General features: G+C 45.6%; 1 protein-coding gene across 2 annotated transcripts in view; it reads left to right on the top strand.

Annotated features, from left to right (window-relative positions):
• The window catches only part of CAMK1D (calcium/calmodulin dependent protein kinase ID), a 409,667-nt gene that overhangs the window by 218,221 nt on the left and 167,488 nt on the right, over positions 1-23,958 (top strand). For both annotated transcript variants that reach the window (XM_006117098.5, XM_075926019.2), the window contains exon 3: positions 23,368-23,442. In XM_006117098.5, the coding sequence (XP_006117160.2) occupies positions 23,368-23,442 (75 nt within the window). The remainder of the gene's footprint in view (positions 1-23,367; positions 23,443-23,958) is intronic.

Consider the following 23,958-nt stretch of genomic DNA (forward strand, 5'->3'; position numbering starts at 1 on the left):
TCAGTCTCAAAAATCATGGTGTGCGAAAATAATTGTCTGTAATTGTGGGGCTAGATAGGTACTTTAAATAGCACCATACAAACTTATAGTAGCAATTGAAAGCCGCTTATATACATTGATTGTCCCACTAGAGCTGTGGTGTCCAAACAGTTTTTAAGTGAACTAACTGCATTCAACTGGCCAAGTAGCCACATGTGGTTAGTGGCTAGTGTGTTGGACACCACAACCTACCCTGGACAAATCACCACCACAACCTACCCTTGGACAAAGGCTGAACTGCTATGATACCTTTCTCTCCAGATAAATTTTTCTTCCAAGTCAGAGTTCAGACACATTTGGTAGGGTAACATTTGTTAGGTCTTCGCCTCTTCCTGCATTGTCAGTCCAGCATATTTTTATTAATGGATGTAAGGTGAAAATAAAATGATTTAAAGCAAGTAGCACAAGATTCACTTATCATGTACATCAGAGTCTTTGGCACATCAAAAGCAAGAGATGTGTTATCAGAATACCCTATTCCCATCAGCTCTTATGCAACTTTTAGTGCCCTTTATTACAGACACCACTTAATAGCTACCTTTCATTCTAAACACCTTGAATTAATTAGATACAATGTTTTGGGAAAAAATGAGTCACTATGTGTGACTTGGATGTGTGACTTGGCTGCATAAAAATATTAGAAACTATAGCACTGAAGTGTATACTCTGTTTAGTTAGAAATCAGTGTGTTAACTGCCAGGAAACAACTAATTTTCCATCTTCCCTACTTTTCCAGTTCTGGGAAATAAAACCTCAGAACTCACAATGGCAAACTCCCGTAATTATCCCTTTGCTATTCTCTGAAATACACTGGTGGCCATTATTTTCATAGCATTCTTGCTCCTACCTCTGACTCATTAAGCCATAAAAACAGCAAATGGGCAGTCACATAATTTAGAACGATGAAAAAATAATCAGTGTCATTTCAATATTGTTCTTTAGTCCTGCTGCACCTACTGTAAGAACTTACATTGATTTGGCATGTGGGGTTTGTTGTCCCATGCCATTAATTAATGTTCATAAGATCAGTAATCTGCTTGCAACTAGTATTACTGTGGATAGTGCTGTCTGATTTAGCATTCATTACTAAAGAAGTTGTTACATTTGTTGACATACCATGCTTCAGAGAAGGAACATTTTTAGAAGTGACAGAGGCATTTGGGAGCTAGATCCACAAAAGGATCTTAAGCTCACCATTGTAACAAAGAATATTCGACATGCTTCTCTCTGTTAGAATCCACATATCAGGCAATGTGTGGGGAGAGTTAAGCACATAAAGATGGGATCCTTCAGCTACCATGCTGAGCTACCAGCTGAAGGAGCCAAGCAGAGGAACATGCCTTATACTCCATCTCAATGGGTCTAAATTCATGTCAGAGGTGTGACCATACATCACGTTTTGGTCAGGACAGTCTGCTCTTTAAGCTCTGTTCCCGATGTCCTGAGTTTTAGCAAATATGAGAATTTGTCCTATTTACTCATCAGTTGGCAAGAGCAAGTGAAACAAATACCCATTTTCTAGGGTGCAGTCCCCAGGAGCTAACCCCATTGCAATTCTGCACTTTAAATGTAGTAAGAGCCATGAGCACCACTCCTCCTTATTAACTAATCGAGTAACTGATAGAAATTCCATTGACTACTCAATTAGTTAATTAAACAATACTTAACATCCCTAGTCTGTAGTTCCATGGATTTTTCTTCTTCACTTTTTTAAAGATGTAGTGCACATTAGCTTTTTTTCCCAGTCATCCAGGACCTTCCCTGATTGCCACAAGTTTTCAATCCCATCAGCCAGCTCCCTCCACTCTCTCCGATGTATTAGATCCAGACCCATGGATTTGTGTATGTCCAACTTTTCTAAGTCATTCTTATCTTTTAGTTTTTTGTCACTTTTAAAATAATTAAATCATCATTGAAGGAGAGAGTATGAGAATGGCTGTGTAACTTGGTGGTTAGGATACTCAGTTGGCCTGTAGGAGAGCCAAATTTGAGTCTTTGCTCAAGTGCCTATTTAATTGTTGATATAAAGTGGGGATTTCAACAGGGGAGATGGATGATGTGATACAAGGATCTAAATATTTGAGCTGAAGCTCCTAAAGTGGCAATTAAGTACCTACATCCGTTTGTGGATCTAGCCCTATGAACATAAATCTTATTGATAGTCAATGGGACTTAAGAGCCAAAGTTGTATTTTCAAAATTGACTTAGGCACTTTGATGCCAAACTCACTTAGGCAGTTTACTCACAGTTATCAGACATGGTAAGGGTAACTGAATGGTACAGTCTTCTAAATTGGAAACACTCTTGTACCGGTTAAGTGGCTAGCTTGACCAATTAAAAGACGTTGTTTTTAAAAAAGGCTTAAGAGACTGGTTAAATATTCTGAAGCTTCAGGGGGGTCGCTGAGTTAGTCAGTAACAGGAAAAACTTAAAAAACAACAAATAGACTAGTAGCACCTTAAAGACTAACAAAACACATAGATGGTATCATGAACTTTCGTGGGCGCAACCCATTTCTTCAGATGACTGAAGTATTAAAAGTCCGGATCCAAGAATAAATAAGGGAAGGGGGTAGGGGAAGAGGAAAAATAGAGAAAATAGGAGTGGGAAAGAAAAAAAAGACAGTGAATAGATGGTTCAAATAGTTACAGGAGGCTGAAAAGAACAATTAGCACCTCCATTGTTTGTTTGGTTGGTTGTGATTAGGATGTGTAAGGTAGCGTGCAAGCCTGCTGATGTTCATACCATTTGCATAAAAATTAAACTTGTATATCAAGTTAAATTCCAATCCTTCATATCTGGATTTCATATACTACCTAGAGTACGGATGTTTGATTCTGGGTTTGGACCAATATAAACAGCACAACCAACTGCAAATTGAGAACTGGGTTCTCTTTGAACTTTCCCTCCCTTTGGAAACAAATTTGTAGGTATCAGATTTGGTACCAGATTTCTTGCTATTAAAAGGAACAAACATATGTGATACCAACTACACTTCATGTTTTGTTTTTTCTGTTTTTTTAAGAACACCTTTATTTTGCAACTTCTTTGTTGCAGAACCTGTAAAGCATAACATTTTAGTCCTATTCGTCATCTGGTTAAATAGCACTTAACTCCTCAGTATCAGCCAAATACACCATTATTAAGGAGAATTTATGCTAATAATATTGTCAAGATTAAGCAGCAATCGTTACCATTCACTATGTCAGGTTTTGCGTTCATTGAATGGAGTTATTCTGTACTCTGTGGCAGTATAACTGAAATTAGAATCTGGCCATGTGAGACTTCTGGGAATTTTGGCTGAGTAAGGCTACTGGATTTAGTCCAGTGGAATTACTCCATGGATTGATGCTGCTCAGCATGTATAATTTTTTTCATTGAGAGATTCTTCTCTTCTCCTCTTTGCTGTGTTCTCACCTCACACACTCTCCTAATAACATAGCAAAACCAAGAACAAGTGAGTTAGAGCACATATCTGAACCCTTAATGTTAGCATGAGTTCTATGTTAAACAAAATAAGTCTGCCTATCTGTCGCGTTTATACTTGATGTTCAGTATGACTCAAGACCTGAGTCTCTTCTGACAATCCCTGGTGTAAATCAGAAACTCACCTGAAACTGCTGGCTTCACATGGGTTTGAATGGTGGCACTATCTCTTCATTGAGACTACGTCTAGACTACAAGCCTCTTTCGAAACAGGCTTTTTCGAAAGAATCCTTCAAAAAAGCCTCTTTCAAAAGAGAGCATCTAGACTGCAACCACTTCTTTTGAAAAAACGAGCCACTTTTTCGAAAGAGAGCACCCAGGCAGTCTGGATGTTCTCTTTCAAAAAAACTCTGTTTGCATTCAAGAACGCCTTTTTTCAAAAGAGCACTTTTGAAAAAAGGCTTTCTTCCTTGTAAAATGAGGTTTACCACAGTCGAAAAAACAGCCGTGTTCTTTCGATTTAATTTTGAAGGAACACGGCAGCAATCTAGATGCAGGGGAAGTTTTTTCAAAAAAACGCCATTTTTTGGAAAAAACCCTGTAGTCTAGACACACCCTGAGTCTATAGAAACTGTGGGTATAAGTACAGTCATCTACTAGTTTTAAAATTGGCATAAAATCAGAATGGGCGTTCCCCTGAGAGCTATTTCCTATTATTTCCCTCTTGGACAATGCCCCATGTACTTTGTCACAGTGCACGATATTAATGACGTGTGGCCAAAAGCACTTCACATAGGCGACTGAGGAATGGTTCTGATGACAGTGATGATGAAATATAGGTAGCTACCCTGTCTTTTAATTTCACACTCTGCCTTCCCAAAAATAAATAAATAAAACAGCTTCTCATGCTCTTTGCTGAACAGAATTTGTGACACGGGCCTGCTTCCTCTGGTCTGCCATTAGGGTTGCCAGATGGTTTAACTAAAAATACCGAACCTCCCTTCTACCCCCCCAAAAGGAAAAAAAAAACTCCAGGGAAAAAATTCTGTTGAGGGGAAAAAAAAGGGGGGGGGGAGACAAAAGTTGTTGAGGAAAAAAAAGACCCCGAGAGTTACTAAGCAAAAAAATAAAAATAAAACATGGCCCCTTTAAGAGGCTTTTTGGACTTAAGAGGTGGCCAGTGGCCATCTTGTCTCCCTGCTCCAGATCAGACAGCTCCCCTGCACAACCAGCTCCCCTGCTGGGCCCAGTTGCTGAGTGTCTGTAGGGTTGCCAGTTGTCTGGTATTGGCTCGGACAGTTCGGTATTTTTACCACCTGGCAGGGGAAAAAACAACAACAGAAAATACCGGACATTTTAGGTGTCTGGTATTTTCTAAATTTTTTTATCGGACAGGAGGTGAAAATACCGAACTGTCTGGGTCAATATCGGACACCTGGTAACCCTATCTGCTATGCAGAGAGTTGTTGTGAGTGGAGGAGTTTTAGCAGATTGCAAAAAATTAAGGGTGTCTGTGCTGGACTATCTAGTAGGCCAATGTCAGTCCCAGGATGCAGGAGGCCTGAGATGCCACATTTACAATACCTGAGGACCCAGTGGAACTCTTCTTTTCGGGCATATGGCTATGAGGCCTAAACCCCTGTAAGCCCGTAGTTGGCTAGTCCTAAGATGGGGGCAGGGTGTCAATGAGGCTCACAGGCACTGGTGGCATTGTAGATTGAATCAAGACAATGTGAACAGAGGAAAAAACCCACTGCAATTATTAGCTCTCTCTGAACAATCCTACTGCTTCCTGTAGACGTTTGCAGCTTCTCCTGCAGGAACCTGCCCAACAGAGAAATCCAGCAATGTGCGATATGGCGAGGTCTGGGGAAAACAAAACAGGCTTTAATTGTGATAATCAAAGTTGTCCCGTGCATTTTGTGAGGCCTGGTTTCCTGGCCTGCAAATGTGAATCTGCTTTGGAACTAGCTGCATTTGTTAGCAAGGCAGGAGGGTGTGCTTTATATTGAATTTGAACTTGGTTCCACATATGGATCGGGCTGTATTCGTATGTATTGGAAAATACCATTTCCAGATATATTCCTGTTTGGATGTGATTCTGAACTGAGCCAAGTACATATTGAGAGTCAAATTCTCCTCTTGATTACACCAGTACCCTCTAGGTACTTTTATGGCTACCATAACTATAGTATTTTAGCGTCGTTTGCATTGGCAACCAAACTGATATCCCTCTTTCCTTCAGACACAGTCTAGGACTGAAACCCAGGTCCATCAGAATTTTAGGATATTGTCAGATCAGCTTTTCCCTAAGTCCTTCTCTTCCTGACATTCTCTGCATTCCAGCCTATCCTCTCCCACTGGCAGATTCTCCTTCCCAGCCCCTCGCATGGATTCTTATTTTCCTTCCACTCCTAAATCCTTGATCTCCCTGCTAGTGGAAGCAGCTCAGCCCAAAAGGCAGGTTGGCACCGCTGTGGTTGAGTACTATGCAGTTGCCAGATGCTGTGCCTCTGACAGATTGCTACGTCCAAGCCTATTCCTTCAGCTGTTGGGTCTGAATACCAAAGTTCTTGCCCTCATCTCTCCTGTTTTCCTTAACATGGGCAAAGAATATCCTTGGCCAACAGGTACCCCGGATGACATACTGCAGATTGTCCAGTTTTAAAGCATGAACCTACTCTTTAGAAGGGTCCAGCAAAAACTGACATCTTGTAACTCACCAGGACACCCCTCTTTCACCTCTTCTGCCCCCCCTTTGAAAACTCCCCAGTTCCATCAATTGAAGCCCCAGCCTCTATATTTGAAACTTCTCAAGCTACACAAGTCAGCTTCTACTCAGCTTTTCCATGATTTTAGGGTAGCACATGGTTTCAGCCACCTGATTATGATGGCTTCTTTATGCAAAGCACCAAGTTTAACTTGACCCATAGCAGAATTATTCACTAAGACCCCTGTGCAACCTATATTTCTTTTGGAGGCATAATGAACATACATGTTGCTGTGGTCATGACTTGAAGAGAATAGGGTTTTCACGAGGGTTGCATGGAGGAAAACTTGAAGGTACTTATGGGACAAGTGGAGAAGCAGAGGTTGGTTTCGGCATCATTAGTAGAGGGGTTGTGAGAGAAGTAGGGAAGAGCAGAATTGTGAAAATCCTTGAAGGTGAAGACAAGAATGCAGAGGTACTAAACTGAACGTTACTTAAAGCATGTAGAGAATTTGCAGGGAGGCCCAGTTAATTAAACTCGAACACATGAATCAAGAAAGCTGGGTTCTGTTCCCGGCTCTGCTACTGTTCTGCTGTGTGACCTTTGGCAAAGTCATGTCATCTGTCTGGACCTCTATTTCCCCACCTGTAAAATGGAGCTTCTGGTATGTGTTCCCTTTTGTAAAGTGTTTTGAGGGCTATGTGTGAAAAGAGCTATATAAAAGAGCTGGGGATTATTATCCTTCAATAGAGTGATTGAACATATTTTTAAAAGCTGGAGTCCTAGAATAGTTTAGACTATCAGCTGTTGACATTTTTATGTGACTCCTCTGATCATGGTGTATAAAACTCAGGCTGTGTCTAAACTACACCCCTTTCTTAAAAAGGGGATGTAAATTAGACACATTGAAATTGCAAATAAAGCTGTGATTTACATTTCCCATGCTTCATTTGCATAATGGCGGCTGCGTTTTTTTTTTTCCAAAAAGGGGCTTTTCGAAAGAAGAATGGCTGTTTAGATGGGGATCATTCGAAAATAAAACCCTTTTTTGAAAGATCCTGTACTCATTTTTCCTGGCTTCATTTGCAATTTCAAAGTGCCTAATTTACATCCCTTTTTCGAGATAAGGGATGTAATCTAGACATACCTTCACTGTACATTTGTGTGTCTTCCAACCATGCCAGGGATATAAGGGGACACCTAGAAAAATCCCTGTGTCTGTCAAATTAATATTTCAGGGATGATTAATATTCCTTTATGTAAGTTTACTACCTACAGAATGGTTTTAGATGTAACAGGATATTCCTGCATACTTCATAGTTATGTAAGATCCTCTAAGTTTAGGAAAAGAACACTGTAGCAACTATCAATGAAATCTTCAGTGTGAACCAGGAATGCTTTCTCATCTTGTGCTATGGTGAAGCAGGATAGCTGGCCTGTCTGTGGTCAGATATTTCTCATCAAATGAACCTCAACCCTGTTCTACAGGGGCTTGAGAGAAAGCTCCTTGATGACAGAGAAAATATTTCCCTTGACTTGAATGGACTTCAAATTAGGGTTGCTAGGTATCCTGTATTGACCTGAACAGTTTGGTATTTTCGCCTCCTGTCTGGTAAAAAAAATTCAGAAAATACCAGACACCTAAAATGTCTGGTATTTTCTGATTTCTTTTCCCGGACAGGAGGTGAAAATACTGGGTGTTTACCTGGTTCCGCAGGGGATCTGTCTGACCCTGAGCAGGAAGACAAGATGGCCGGTTAGGGCCAAAAAGCCTCAAAGGCTTAATTTTTTTTTCTTCTCGACAACTTTGGTCTCCCCCCTTTTTTTTCCTCAACAGAATTTTTTCCCTGGTGTTTGGTTTTTTTTTTTTCTTTGAACGGTGGAGTGGGGAGGTGGGTGTTCAGTATTTTTGATTAACCCATCTGGCAACCCTACTTCAAATCATGCTCTGGGCACAGAAGAGAAGTGCCTCTTTGATGCTTGTTCAATCCAAAGGCCTGTATGCGTAGGCAGCCAGTTAGTTCAGGCATGGCAGTGATTTTTTTAACTCTTGAAAAGGTACACAGAACCTGTGATTTGTTTCACAACAGCCACTGACCAGACTTCACATGATGGTCACGTTTGATTACTATTGGCCTGAGACAGATGTAAGCTAGCGATCAGTTCTGCATCACATAACCAGTCACCTTAGATATCCAGTCAGACTGGAAGCCCTCAAATTAGACCTAAGAGCACCTTTTAAGACTTACACTTGCACCTGCCTTTCATCCAGGATTCTCTAAACACTTTATCAGGTGGCCTAGTAGTATCTCTAGTTACATGACTTTCCTGTGATCATGTCACACAGCAGGTTGTGGCCAAAGCAGCAACAGAATCTAAGTCCCCTGCTGTAACCAACAGAAAGCCCTGCTTCCATTATTAGTGATCTGGAATAATATACAAGTAATATTAACTCAGTCTCTCTGGGTATGTCTACACTACCACCCTACTTCAAACAAGGGTGGTTAATGTAGGCATTCGAAGTTGCAAATGAAGCCCGGGATTTAAATATCCCGGGCTCCATTTGCATCTTGCGGGCGCCGCCATTTTTAAATCCCCGTTAGTGCGGACTCCGTGCCCGCGGCTACACGCGGCACAGAGTAGGTAGTTCGAATTAGGCTTTCTAATTCGAACTACCTACTCCGTCCGCGTGTAGCCGCGGGCACGGAGTCCGCACTAACGGGGATTTAAAAATGGCGGCGCCCGCAAGATGCAAATGAAGCCCAGGATATTTAAATCCCGGGCTTCATTTGCAACTTCGAATGCCTACATTAACCACCCTAGTTCAAACTAGGGTGGTAGTGTAGACATACCCTCTGTCTCTGTAAAGCAAAAGCTGTAAGAGGTGTACAAGCAGTTCAGTCACACAGGGGTATGCTCTCTTTTGTTACATTTCATTATATATTTATTTTCTGTGGAAAGCAGTGTTGTTGGAAAGGGTCTGTAGAGGGCTGGATTAATCCATGATGTGGAGGGGATTTGGGGAGGGGTTGAGGGTTGGAGGACAAGCCCACCCTGCACTCACCCTACAGCAGCAGGGTTCTCATCCTGAGGAGCTGGGCCAGGTTCGCCTCTGTGTCCCTAGCCTCTGTTTGTCAGAAGCTGGAATGGGCGACAAGGGAGGAGTCACTTGGGCATTCTGTTCTGTTCATTCCATTGTTAGCAGGCACGATACTGGGCTAATCGAACCTTTGGCCTGACTCAGTATGGCTGTTCTTATGTTCTCCCGAGATTGTGATCTCATGGTGCCATTTGGCTGTAGCTCTGTGGGCCTTCCCAGGATTGGGGTTGCAGTGCTGGAGCGGAGGTTGGTACTATGGGTGGTTGGTGTCCCTCCGTGAGGAAAGGAGGAGTTGATGGCTTACAATTTTTGGGGCCTCTCACACATTTGGGCCTGAGACACCTGCATAATTTGTGTGTGTGTGTGTGAGAGAGAGAGAGAGAGAGAGAGAGAGAGAGAGAGAGACTACATATATTTGGATACCCCAACATTCATAGTAATAGAGATGTAGCCGTGTTAGTGTGGTCTTTCCAAACAACCAATGAACATCAATCTGACCAACCAGATCCCCCCTATCAACACCAAAAGAAAAATAATTCTATAAGGACTCCCCCTGATGGTTGTAATTACAATCTGGATTTCTATATACAATGCTTCCGCAACAATGCACAGACTGACATTATTCACAAACGACAACAAGCGACATACAATTTCAGCCGCGCTGAACACTATGCTATCCAGAGTCTCAAAAACAACCCCGACATTATAATTAAACTAGCTAACAAAGGGGGTGCTGTGGTCATCATGAATAAGTCAGATTATGACCAGGAGGCAACTAGACAACTCTCCAACACCACATTTTACAGACCTCTCTCCTCTGATCCCACTTCAGAATACCAAAAGAAATTACACTGTCTCCTTAAAGAACTCCCTACCTCTGGTCCCACGGCCAAGAAATACTGGATGCATTCCACAGAGACTTTTAACAACCTACACCCCACCATCAGTCTCAGCCTGGACCATTCTACATGAGAGATCCATTTCCTGGACACCACAGTACAAATCACCAATGGTAAATTAGATACTACTTTCTACAGAAAATCCACTGACTCATACAGTTACCTACATGCCTCCAGCTCCCATCCAGAACACACCATATGATCCATCGTCTACAACCAAGCCCTTAGATACAACCGCATCTGCTCTAATCCCACTGACAGAGACCAGAAACTTCAGGATCTCTACCAAGCCTTTGTAAACCACAATTACCCACCCAGAGAAATAAAAAAACAAATTGAAAGAGCCAGATGAATACCCAGAAACCATTTACTTCAAGACAGACCCAAGTAAACCAACAATAGAACACCACTTGTCATTACCTATAGCCCCCAACTTAAAACCGTCCAACGCATTATCAATAACCTACAACCTGTACTAGAACAGGATACTACACTCCAAGAGGCTCTGGGAGACAGATCCATAGTCTCCTATAGATAACCACCTAATCCCAGGATGATTCTTACCAACAACCACAGGACATACCACACTAATACCAACCCTGGAACTTTCCCTTGCAACAAACCCCATTGCCAGCTTTGTCCATATTTACTCTGCTGACACCATCATTGGACCTAACAACATCAGTTACAAGATCAAGAACACCTATTCCTGTTCATCCAGAAATATAATTTATGCCATCATGTGCCAACAGTGTCCGTCTGCTATGTATATTGGACAAACTTCTCAGACACTTCGCCAAAGAATTAATGTCCACAAATCAGACATCAGGCAGTTTCATAAATTAAAAAGAGTTTCTTGTCATTTAAACTAGACTGGGCATTGTCTCAACAACCTCCCTACATGTATATTACTTCAAGGAGACTTTAACACCAGACTACAAAGGGAAACCTCAGAACTGTCATTCATGCTTAAATTTGACAATTTACAAATGGGCCTTAACAAAGATGCTAACTACAGGCAGTCCCCGAGTTACGCGGATCTGACTTATGTCGGATCCGCACATACGAACGGGGCTTTCTCGCCCCGGAGCTCGCAGGCAGCGGGACCGCCCAGAGCACAGCGGTCCCGCCACCTCAACCTCCGGGGCGAGAAAAGCTGCACTGGGTGCCCCTGGTCTGCTGAGGACCATCTCCAGCAGACCAGGGACTCCTGGAGCAAAGCCGGGGAGGCGGAGGGGTCCCGCGCCTCTGCGGCTTTGCTCTTCGTGTCCCTGGTCTGCTGGGGGGGGGAGGGGCGGGGCGCAGCAGAGCAGGCTTTTGTTGTGGACCCTGGGATAGAGCAGCTGGGGTGCTGCCGGGTTGGTCCTGCAGGGACCTACCTGGCAGCCCAGCTGTTCTGTCCCAGGCTCGAGATTCAGCCGCTGTTGAAACTGATCAGTGGCTGATTCCAAGAAGCTGGGGGCAGAGCAATTCTGCCTCCAGCTTCCTGTAGTCAGCCCCTGGTCAGTTTCAGCAGCAGCGGCTGAATCTGGAGCCAGTTCCGACTTACATACAAATTCAACTTAAGAACAAACCTATAGTCCCTATCTTGTACGTAACCCAGGGACTGCCTGTACCTTACCCATTACAAAGATATCTTTCCCAATTATCACCCCTAATATCATTATCTCATAGGGTATGTCTACACTACCACCCTCGTTCCACGAGGAGTAACGGTAGTTTGGATTAGAGAGCCTAATCTGAACTACCTACTCCGTGCCGCGTGTAGCCGCGGGCATGGAGTCCAAACTACTGGGGCTTTAAAAATGGCCGGGCTTCATTTGCAACTTCGGTTGCCTACATTAAACACCCTAGTTCGAACTAGGGTGGTAGTGTAGACATACCCATAGACACTAACCTCCCCCCCCCACACACCTCTCCCCTCTGTTCTAAAATCTGATTTGTCAATTTTATATGTGTTCACTTATTTTGATTGTATCCCTTTGGTATATATGGTCATGCCAATTTTCTTCCACAATTTGATCTGAGGAAGTAGGTCTGGCCCACAAAAGCTCATCACCTAATAAACCAACATTCACAGGTGTTTATATCCAGGGTTTTGATTTGTCCCATTATGAACATTTGGGACAGTGTCACCGGTTCCCCCAAATCGTCTCAGTCCTCCCTGTACAGGACGGTAAATATTTGCGGCTTTTATTGCCCACTTGTGGTTCTCTCAGACTGGTCGGGGAAGGGGGCTCGGGCCCTCCCTCTCTCCAAGCCCCAGCCCAGGGCCCTAAGGCAGGGACACTCATCCCTACTCAGTGGAGGGGGCTGTAGCCCCTAAACCCTCCAGTCACGGGTTCCACGGCCCTGCCCTGGGCCACTTCTTCCCCCAAGTCTGCTCTGGCTCCTGGCTACCAGTTTGGAGCCAGGCTTACCGTTCCTCTCCTCCTGGGGTGGGCGTTACCTCTCTCCGGCTCGTCCCCCCCCATCTCCCACTCACCCCGGCGTCTACCGCCAGCCCTGCCCCTGCGCTCCCCGTCTTGCCCTTCTGGAGCTCGCGCGTGACGTCACCCAGATGTGCCGGGTTTGCCCGGCGGTCCGCGATCATGGCCGTGCAGGGTGCTTCTGGCGTGGCCCTTTCCTCCCCGTGGCTATCCACCGCCTCCCTACCTCTGTGCGGACCCTCCCCCCGATCTCTGACCCAAGGTCCGGGGCCGCCTCTAGTGCGGGGCAGTGCTGCTTTGCTGCCGGCCCTGTCACAGACAGCTATAAGGTTCACAGCCAGATGTGATCTCCACAAGAGTTGGTTATTTTTGTATGCAGGGTTTTGTTCTAGCCCTTCTTAAATTTAAGTGAACATCCTATCGAATTCAGAGTGACTTGGAAGAATATAGGTAATGGGTGTTTAGGATGCTTACAACATTCAGTGTGGCAAAATGCAGTAACAAGGCTGGAAAATAAAAGCTGAAGACAGGGAAATATAGTTGCAGTGAGTATAACATATGGGAGGACACAGTTTAAGAATTACGGGGCAACTGAGGATTGCTTTGCAGCAGTCAGACATTCAAGCTTAAGTTGTTCAACCCTGGAATTCTAAAGATGTGGTAAGTGTGTGGTGTGTACTACTCTAGTGAAATCTTATTTAAATATTTTATGCCTCATTAGTTACCAGGGTTTAAGGACAGCATTTGAGAGGAGAAAGATTGTATTCAGAGGAAAGCTATTAAAACAATTTAAACTTTCAAGGACCTGGGAGTCTTCCTGGATTTACCCTGTGCAGCTCAGAATAAGGGAGACTAAGGGGAAATCTTGAAGAAAATAGATGAGATTCTAAAGGCAAGGAAATGGACTGATGCCAGTAATAACGTACAGGACAAAGAAGGTAGCTACCCAAAATAGATCATGGTTTGAGCTTAAGTCGGGACTTAGTGTATAGCAAAATTAATTCTGGAAAGTTATTTGAATCAAATGGATGTTAAATACAGAATACGTCTTGCTATAGGTGGATGCAGAAGTAACTGAGAGCCACAAGATGGGCGAGGTAATATCTTTTATTGGACCAATTTCAGTTGGTGAGGGAGACAAGCTTTTGAGCTAAACAGAGCACTTTTTCAGGTCTGGGAAAAGTACTAAGAGCATAACAGCTAAATATATGATTGAGTTTAGCTTAAGTAGTTAGCACATATTCTAAGGAAGTGTTTCTCAACCAGTGGTACGAGTACCCTTAGGAGTACTCGAGAGAAGTCTGGGGGCGGGGGGACGTCAAGACAACTGAAATTTGGAGAAAACTGAATTTTTGTTTTAAGTTTTACAGCATTTTATTATATTTGTACTTTTTACACTCAAATTTCATCGCCTGCCTGGCTATGATTAAGTTGTTTAAACAAATGTGTTGCAGTGGTAGAAAAAATTGTGTGGGTCTGAAAACTGTAGGTACTGGGGTACTTATAATTTTTTTTAAAAAGGGGGTACTTTATGAAAAAAGGTTGAGAAGCAGTTCTAAGGGACCATTTCATAGTTCTAGAATAGGGGTGGGCAAAATGCGGCCCGTGGGCTGGATCTGGCCAACCAGCATTTCTATCCGCTTGCTTAGCTGATTAGCAGAGTGTGCAGGCAGCATGTGTTCAGGCTGCTTCTGCCCCCACATTGCTCCGTCCTGCAGATGAGCTGCTCCAAGAACCTTCCTACTAGCTGTGCAAGGGGAGAGGGAGGAGGGGAGTGCTGAAGTCAGGCTGTCCTCCTGCTCTTGTACTCCATCTCTGCAGAGCAGGCATCAGGGAGAAGGGGACATGCAACAGAGCTGCTCCAGTCTGAAGTATGGTGAGCAACTGAGATTAGTGCCTGTCTTAAGGGGCAATGCACTGCTTGTGTGATTTTTTCCAGCAGCCAGTGCTCTGTCTCTCTCTCTCTCTCTTCATTCACACACATAAACACTCTACCTCCCCCCACCTCCCACTCACAGAGCAGGGGAGGGAGAGACATCAGACAACAGCTTTCCCTGTCTTAAAGAGACAGCACATGGATTCTCTCAGAAACTCACCCAACAGTAGCAAGAACACCCCTCCTGTCAGACACCCACACAGAGTCTGTGCCACACAAATACACAATCTATGTCACAAAGTCTCTATCTCTCTCATATACAGAGTTTCTCACTGACGCGCACTCTCTTTCTCTCTAGCCTCCCGTCGTCCTTTTCTAGGGACTATGAGCCAGCCTCTGACGACTTATGAAAATTTGTGTAGTGGCCTCCCTGCAAAAATTATTGCCCATCTTTGACTGGAACAGACAAAAAATTAGAAATTATAGAATACACAGATCAGTCCATTTCTTTGAACACAAAATGTTACATTAAACATTAAAGTAACATTAAAGTAATTCAAGCCTAAGACAACTAAATCAACTGGTAATATTGATGTTAAATTCAGCGTCTTCCAGGGTGAACAGGAACAGACCTGTGGGGGGTCGTATGGTTTCGTCTTGAGACTTGGCTGTCCCAGCTACATTTGGATGCCTGCTGTGAGTCTCTTGCAGTATCATGTACTGACTGCAGTGGGAAGTTTCACAACACTGTTCTCTGCAGTGACCTCTCTGGAAGGACACAGTAGATAAGTTCTAGCACTGGTCCTTGGTCTATAGATAAGTTCTAGCACTGGTCCTTGCTCTATATCCTTCTTCTCCTCCCCACTTGGAGTATACAGTGCATTTCCTTTCTGTTGTTTCCTGTTTGATTCATGGGAGTATTTATGGAGTCTGGAAAGCCTCTTTCAGGTTTGAATGGCTCAATAATAAAAAATGTAAGAACCTGGTTGTCTTAAAACCAGTGAACTTACAGTGATGGCAACAGAAAAGCAGATGTTTTAGCTTTGTAAACTACAATGCCATTATGCAGAATATTCTGTGTTATAAATATACTCAGGATCTGCCTGTTTTTGTCCACATCTCTTCTTCATGTATAGTTGAGGCCAGTTATTCTGGGGACTTCTTTAAATTTATTTCCTTGTTTTATCTCTGTTTTGCTTGTGTGCAAGTGCGTACATCTGATTTATTGCTGATGAAAGCTGTTGAATTTAAAACACTAGAGACCAAAGTACAGTATCCTGCCACACTCTGTCTCACCCCATGTGCTTCCATTTTTTGTGGAGGAACAGCACTTTGAAGGCAATACAGGAATTCAGCTTCAGTAGCCCACTTAGCCCTCAGCCTCTTTTGAGGGGTCATCCACACAGGAAGTTAACATGTAACAAGCTAGGGTGTAAATTTACAATCCACTATTCATTTTACACTAAGACCATGTCAATGCTACAAAATTATGTCATTCTAAATTCTTCTTTGAATGATGTCCCTGTGGGTGCTCCACTGTTGGTGTCGGGCTCATTCCGGCACCGCAGATTGGAGTTTTTCTAGCAGTATCTGGCTGGACCACGCATACGCGGCAGGAGGCATCTGCCATTTGCGTCTTTGCAGTTTGTGCATGCAGCCCGCCTACCCTTTGTTCTCAGAAAAAGAGAAGATAGAAGAAGAAGCCAAAAAGAAACCCTTCTTCCCTCAGGAGACTTCAGATAAGACCCTTGTTTAAAAAACAAACAAGCAAGCAAGCAGGTCTCGCACAGAGCAGTGCAGCAAAATTAAATTAAATTAAATTAAATTAAATTAAATTAAAATTAAAGGACAAAAGAAGAAAAGGCAAAGATTCACAAACCAACATACCCGGCCTGGATCTTCAAGAAGTTTGAGAAATGCCATGACCCAGTGCCTGCCTGAGATGGCCAGGCAAGGTGTCTAGGTTGCACACTGTCTGGGTGGGACTCATGACCCCCCAGAAATGTGTTCACTGCCATAGCCTCACCGCTCGAGCCCTCAAGGATGGGGTGCTGAGGCTAAGAGTGCTACTTTTTGACAAAAGCGACGAGGAGTGTAAAAAGTGTAATAACACGAACACATACACTATATTAAACACAATTATATTAAACAGTAGACAAATATAACATATCAGGGTAAAACACTATTTTTAGGGTCACCGGTGCCCAGCAACTGTAAGGTTAGTGTCCCATTGCTACGCGTATTTTGTTGGGGCCCTTGATGACTTCTGACTACAAAATTCTTCTCTGCAGTGGTTTAGCAGTGGGGTTGACTGGGTCCAGTACAGCCCAAAGGACTCACAAGCGGGAGAAGGTGGTAAATCCCTCCACAGGTTTAATATGCAGCAGGTTATAAAATCCCCAAACAAATTCCCTGACTTACTAACTAAAAGATGGTGCACTCACACACTCCAAGAATGAGCTGCAGGTTCAGAGATGACTCAGTCACTGCAGAGGGGTTGGTCTCTTCCTGCAGGGATCCTCTTCAGACAGGAATCAGGCTGCTTCAATCCCAGAATTTCCCCTCACCACAAAGGGGTGCAAGACTCAAGGTGCAGGCCACACAACTGCACCAAAATTCAAACTATAATCTACCCCACCATTCAGACACACACACAGCAGGCAGCAGCCCCAAACCAGCAGACAGAGCAGAGCTGACCATGCAGTGACTGGTCTCACCCAGGGAGCTGGAGAGCCAACTCAGCCTGGCTGGGGAAGCCTCCCAGCAAACTCCACAAACTGGGAATCAACAGTGGCGACATAAAACCCAGTTGAGGGATCCTGCCTTCAGGTCCCTAGAGGCTAGTTCTTAGGGGGAAACCCTGCATGCACGCCTGGGGCTTACTAGCTTCTACACAGCCAGCCTTCCCCTTGCCCTGGCTGGCTCCCGACCCCTCCAACAATGGCTCCTCCTTCCCCTCCTGAACTCCCTGGGAGGGGCCTATCATTAACTATGGGTTGCCGGGCAGGCTCTGACCCTGGTAGGGAGGGGGAGCCAAGGAAAATTCAGTGTGCCTCTCCCTGAGCTGCCAGCAGACAGAGCCCCGAGAATCTAGGTAATCTCCTTGGGGGTTACATATGTGAATATGGCTTTTCATCCCTAAATATAGGCCTGATCTCTCTCTCTCTCTCACTGAAATCTGTGTCTTCTCAGTGATGTCACTGGAAGCTGGATCCACCCAATATCTCAGCGGTTATATGGTTACATGCACCTGCAGCACAGAGTGGCAGCTGTCTCCCTTGGAGCTGGTGTGCCCTGGTAGCAGACTTTTAAGACAGCTCCCGGCTCACACCAGCTGGATCTGATACAAAGCCAGCAGCGTGGGGTGGCAACTGGCTCCCTAGGAGCAGGGTGAGAGCCTGCATATAAATGTGAACAGTAACCGATAAGTCTAGACCTATCAGTTAACCGTTTAAATGATTGTTATACTTTTACATCCCTACCTTCTCTCATCAACTTCAGTGGAAGTGTAGGATGCTTAGTGCTGCTTAGTATTGGGCCTTGTGTACCTAATGGTGCCTCTCAGAGGTTTGGGGTGGATTATGCTCCCAAAAGTTTACAGGGTTTAGAATTCACTGGTGAGTGTCCTTTGCTGTTCTTTCTGCCTGTGTGTGTCTCTATGGGTATGTCTACACTACTACCCCAGTTCGAACTAGGGTGGTAATGTAGTCAACTGGAGTTGCAAATGAAGCCCGGGATTTGAATTTCCCGGGCTTCATTTGCATGTTGCCGGGCACCGCCATTTTTAAATGTCCTCTAGTTTGGACTCCGTGCCCCACGGCTACACGTGGCACGAACTAGGTAGTTCGGACTAGGTGTGACGGACCGGGCCGTGTCTGGGCACAGCTGAGGGCATCCGCTCAGGGCGAACTGCTCGAATCCGGGGCTACTTACAGCCCCCGACTGGTGATCTCTCCACACAGGCCACAAACCAGTCCCACAGAGCGCTTCAGCTGCCTGCCTGAAGCCTCACGAGCAAAACCCCTCCGACACCCCAGCAATATCCGTGCCCCAGATGGCCCCGGGCCTCATACACAGGTGGGGGGTCCTAGCACCCAATCCCACCTACCCCGAACAAGTCCTGTCCGGTTCCAAGAAACCAGCCACAGATCCCTGGTCAATTTACCCTCTGGACCTTACCCACAAATCACGCTGGGCCAATCCTTTAGAATCTATAGCTAAAGGTTTATTATTACAAGAAAGAAAAGCATGAGAGTAAGGTTATTAAAGTACAGTACGTTACATGCACCGAATCTCCCAGTTCTCGATGCAGGCTCTAGCAGAGATGTTACAGCTGCTGGTTTAAAAGTTCTTATTGCACATCCTACGATCAGGATGGGTTCACAGGTCTTCCGGGCTCTTCAATCCCTGCAGTGCTGCCTCTGGGATGAAGTGCTGAGCTGAGAACCAAATGGCATCGACCACATGGCCTCTTTTATCCCCTTCCTGGCCTCTTCTTGTATGCAGCAAGTCATCTGGTCAGAGGCCAATCTCTATGTACCGTGCTGGCTGCCCTCAGGTGACAAATCCCATTCTTTGGGTGTGTCCATAGCCTATTGAGAGTCATTGTTCCACAGGGCTTTGCTACTCAGCCTGTCCATAGCAATGCTTAACCACATTCACAGAAATATTCAGCTTCCACACAGATTACAGATTCCTACCTACACACATAGACATTATATACTCACATAAACAGTGTACACAGGATCAGAAAACAGCAAGCTCCCATTCAATACCCCACATGGCTCCCTTTTATTCCAATTTCTGGGGCCAATACCCCCACCTAGGGGTGCAGCAGTGATATGGCTGCTTCCCCCCAATTCGGTAATGTGACACTAGGCTTCCTATTCTAGGTAGGAACTAGGGTGGTAGTGTAGACATACCCTAAGTTCTTATATCAGCACATTCTGCCTTACAGTTTTTGGAGCTCTCTCTCACACTTAAGGTAATCCTCTCCACTTTGTACAATTAATATTAGGGTACATCTACACTGCCTGCTTATTTTGAAATAAGCTATTCTGGAAGAGTTGTTCAAAAATAGCTTATTCAAAATAGCATGTCTACACTGCAGGGAAGCTTCAAAAATAGTCCGAGGCAGGCTTCCCTAATGTAGACATGCTATCTTGATTTAGAGACCCAGGAGGCACTGTGGAGGAATAACTTAGAATGGCCCTGGGAAGGGACTATTTCGAAATAGCAGCAGTGGAGCGTATACACACGTCTTATTTTGAAATAATAATAGGAGTTATTCATCATAGAATGAGGTTTACAGATTTTGGAATAAGCTGTCTGTTATTTGGAAATTATTTCAAAATAATAGAATGGCTGTGTAGACGTTCGCATTGTTATTTTGAAATAATGCTAGTTATCTCAAAATAAGGGTGTAGTGTATATGCACCCTTATAGCCCTTGTCATTAAATGGTTAGTCTCTTTTACGGTCTTAAGTTTAGTTTTAATGCAAATTAAAGGTATGCTTTAGAAACTATTTCAAATTGCTTAAACCAGTGCTCTCCAACCTTTTTACACTGAAGATCACTTTTTAAATGACAGAACAAGCCAAGATCTACCACTCTGTCCCTTCCTTGAAGCCCCACCCTCTCTATTCTCCTCCTCTCCATCACTTGCTATCCCCAGCCCTTATACTGCTGCTTTTTCTTTTTTCAATTCTTCTGTAGGAATAAGTTTTTCCAACATTTGGCCTGTCTAGACTCGACCAAATGTCAGAAAAACCCCTTCTTTTGGAAGCCCCCTTATTCCTCATGGAAAGAGGAATATAGGGGTGACCGAAAGAGCATGTTTGCTCTTCCACTAAAAAAAAGAGAAGAACAAACGAATCCCTGGATGCAGAAGAGTTTTTCTGGAATATCTCCGGAATCCTGAAAAACTCCTGCAGTCTAGCCGTACCCTCGCTGGGTTGAGACAGTATGTGTAGGCTCTGGGGTGGGAATGAGGTATTTGGGTGTGGGAAGGGGTGAGAGGTGCAAGCTCTGGGAGGAAATTTGGATGCAGGAGGAGGTGGAGAAGGGGACGCTGGCTGAGGTTGGAGGCTCCAGGCCGGGCAGTGTTGGGGTCAGATGTAGGGTTGGGGTACTAAGCAAGCCACAGGCTTGTGGATGTGAGGGTTCAGGAATTTTGGTTGGGGTATGTGAGGGGCACAAGGCAGGGGCTTCCAATGTATGATAGGCTCAGATCTAGGGTCTGGGGGAAGGGGGAGTGCAGGAGTGTTCTGATGAGGGGCAGGGAACCTGTTTTGAGTCAGGTGTCACTGACCCACAGAATAGTCAGTTGGGGGCCACACAAGTGAGATGCAAAAAAAAAAACCCCAAAACCCTCCTCCAACCCCCCCGCCCCAAGCCTCACTAAGGTGGCCCCAACTGTGCTGGTGGGAGCAGGGGACATGGTACTGGGGAAGAATGCTAGTGGGTGCTAGAACAGGGGACAGGATGCCAGTGGGGGCAGGGTTCTGTGGCTGGGGGCAGGGGAGAGAGAACAGGGTACCGGGAGGGCAGGAGACAGGGTTCTGGGGCAGGGGGCCAGTTGGGGCAGAGAGTCCTCTGCACCAGCCTCCTCCCAGGATTCCCCTCCCCCCTCAGAGGAGGGAAGCCCTGTCGCACACTCTCTGGGCCCAACTCCTCACTCCCATGCAGCAGGGAAGCCCGTGCATGCACCCACCCCCCCTGCGGAGGAAGAAAGCCCTGTCGCACGCCTCCCCTTGGGACTCCTCCCCCATCCCCCGCAGAGGAGGGAAGCTCCGGCGCATGCCTCCTCTGGGAACTCCTAACCCCTCCCCCTCCCAGAGGGAAGCCCTAGCGTGCACCTCCCACCAGGATGCCTCCCCACTCACCCGCAGAGGAATGATGCCCCAGTGCGCGTTTTCCCTGGGATTCCTACCTCCTCCCCCCATGCAGCAAGTCCCCTGTGCGCCACAGACCTGGAGGAGGGGAGCAGGCAGCGCACTTCCGGAAACCCCAGTAGTGGCGAGCAGCTGCCGGACTTCCGTCCACCCTGCGGGAAGTCGGCACTACCTCCATTGTCGCTTCTTGGGGGTGGGGAGAATTGGGGGGACTCTGAACGCCTTGCGATTGACTGGTCGAACCTTCCCGATCGACCAGTCGATCATGATTGACGGGTTGGTGACCACGGGCTTAAACAATAATCCCAGAGAAAATTTGCTCTGAGCAGGTAATGAGATTGTTGTCGAATGAAGTGATTCTCCTCTAAAAGTTAACATTGTTAACAAAGCGAGGGCCCAGAGACCTTGTCTTGATCCCAACTACTGAGCTGTCTTTTTAAACTATAAGAATGTTTCTGTATGATGGTCATGACAATAACAAGGAGCTGTGGTTTGAATAATTAATTTATTAAGGTGCTTAAGCTCTTTTGGTGGAAGGCGCCATCAAAGCTTAAGATATATTGTTATGGTTTACAGTGTTGTGAGGAAGTGCTGAGAAGATGTTGTATATGGAGTGTTGTTTTGGGGTGGAGCTACTAGGAGTATGGGGATTTTATGCAGTTGTGGCCTCTCTGACATTAATATTGCTGTCTGCATTTATATATATGCAAATCCCTACAATCTTGGCTACTAACAGTATACAGGCAGTCCCCGGGTTACGTACAAGATAGGTACTATAGGTTTGTTCTTAAGTTGAATTTGTATGTAAGTCGGAACTGGCTCCAGATTCAGCCGCTGCTGAAACTGATCAGGGGCTGACTACAGGAAGCCCTAGGCAGAGTTGCTCTGCCCCCGGCTTCCTGGAATCAGCCGCTGATCAGTTTCAACAGCGGCTGAATCTGGACTCCTGAGACAGAACAGCTGGGGCACTGCCGGGTAGGTCTCTGCAGGACCAACCGGGCAGCACCCCAGCTGCTCTACCCCAGGCGTCCCGCAACAAAAGCCTGGTCTGCTGGGGGGGGGGGGGGGGAGCGCACTAGCTGCGCCCCCTCACTCCCCAGCAGACCACGGAGACCCGAGCAAAGCCGCATGGGCAGTGGGGTCAGGTGCACAGCAGGGAGACAGGAGCAAAGCCGCAGAGGCGGGGGACCCCGCTGCCCGTGCGGCTTTGCTCCTTTGCCCCGGAGAAAGCCTCACAGGCAGCGGAATCCCGCCGCCTGTGCGGCTTTGCTCGGGTCTCCCTGCTGTGCTGGGGGGACTCCCCCCCAGCACAGCAGGGAGACAGGAGCAAAGCCGCAGAGGCGGGGGAGCAAAGCCGCAGAGGCGGGGGAGCAAAGCCGCAGAGGCGGGGGACCCCGCCGCCTGTGCGGCTTTTCTCCGGGGCAAAGGAGCAAAGCCGCACGGGCAGCGGGGTCCCGCCGCCTGTGCGGCTTTGCTCAGGTCTCCCTGCTGTGCTGGGGAGTCCCCCCCAGCACACCAGGGAGACCCGGAGCAGCTTTTCTCGCCCCGGAGGACGCGGTATCGGGACCGCTGCGCTCTGGGCGGTCCCGCCTCCCGCGAGCTCCGGGGCGAGAAAAGCCCCGTTCGTAAGTGCGGATCCGACATAAGTCAGATCCGCGTAAGTCGGGGACTGCCTGTACTGGCTTCAATAAATCTGTGATGTGCTACTGCCCTGACTTCCAAATTCCACCTTTGCTATTCATATTATTAATTAAATAGGAAAAGAAACATTTCTAATACTTTAAATATGTCATCATCAAACATTGCTGCTAGATAATAACAGGATCCTGGGCTGCCAGGCACTTCTGACAGCTTATGCAGAACTGGATTTGGTTCTGACTGTAAATCACAAGCACCAAGTAATGTCAAACTAAAAATAGCTTTCTGTTAGGCAGCTGCTTAAAAGTCACCATTTAAATTTGCACTTACCTTCTGTTGTTATTGTTGCTTTTCAGAATAAAACATGAAAATATAGTTGCACTAGAAGACATCTATGAGAGTCCAAACCACTTGTATCTGGTCATGCAACTGTAAGTACTGCCTCTGATTAATCATCCTGTCAAAACTGATATAGTTTTTGTTTGTTTCTGTGTTTCTTTAACCAAGAGGGCGGGAACACATCAGAAGTATTTCTCTCATTTGACTATCGTCTGAGGGAGACACCGTGGATGGATTAAGTGATGCTTAAAACACAATGTCCCAGTTTTTGATACTCTTGCTGAAATTTGTGTAATAATGTTATTCTGTGAATAGTTTTGATCACAGTTTCAGGGTAACTGCACCTGTATGCCTCCACCTCTTGGGCTACCAGCGGGCACCCACACTAGATTCTCGAGTCCTCAACTAGCACTTTTCTTGGACAGGAATCCCTGTCTTTCACTTTGCTGATCAGGATGTTAAGGCTTCACAGTTCCATGACATCTCCAGTAAGCCAGATTGCCTAAAAGGCCAGCATCTGCACTTTGCTTTCTTTCTAAAGGCTATGTCCAGTGTGTTTCTTGCAGCTAAGTTACCACGTAGCTCTTTCTAAGCAAGCACATTTATTC

Source organism: Pelodiscus sinensis, chromosome 1 (assembly GCF_052426305.1).
Source record: "Pelodiscus sinensis isolate ZL-2025 chromosome 1, ASM5242630v1, whole genome shotgun sequence".
Lineage (NCBI taxonomy): Eukaryota > Metazoa > Chordata > Testudines > Trionychidae > Pelodiscus > Pelodiscus sinensis.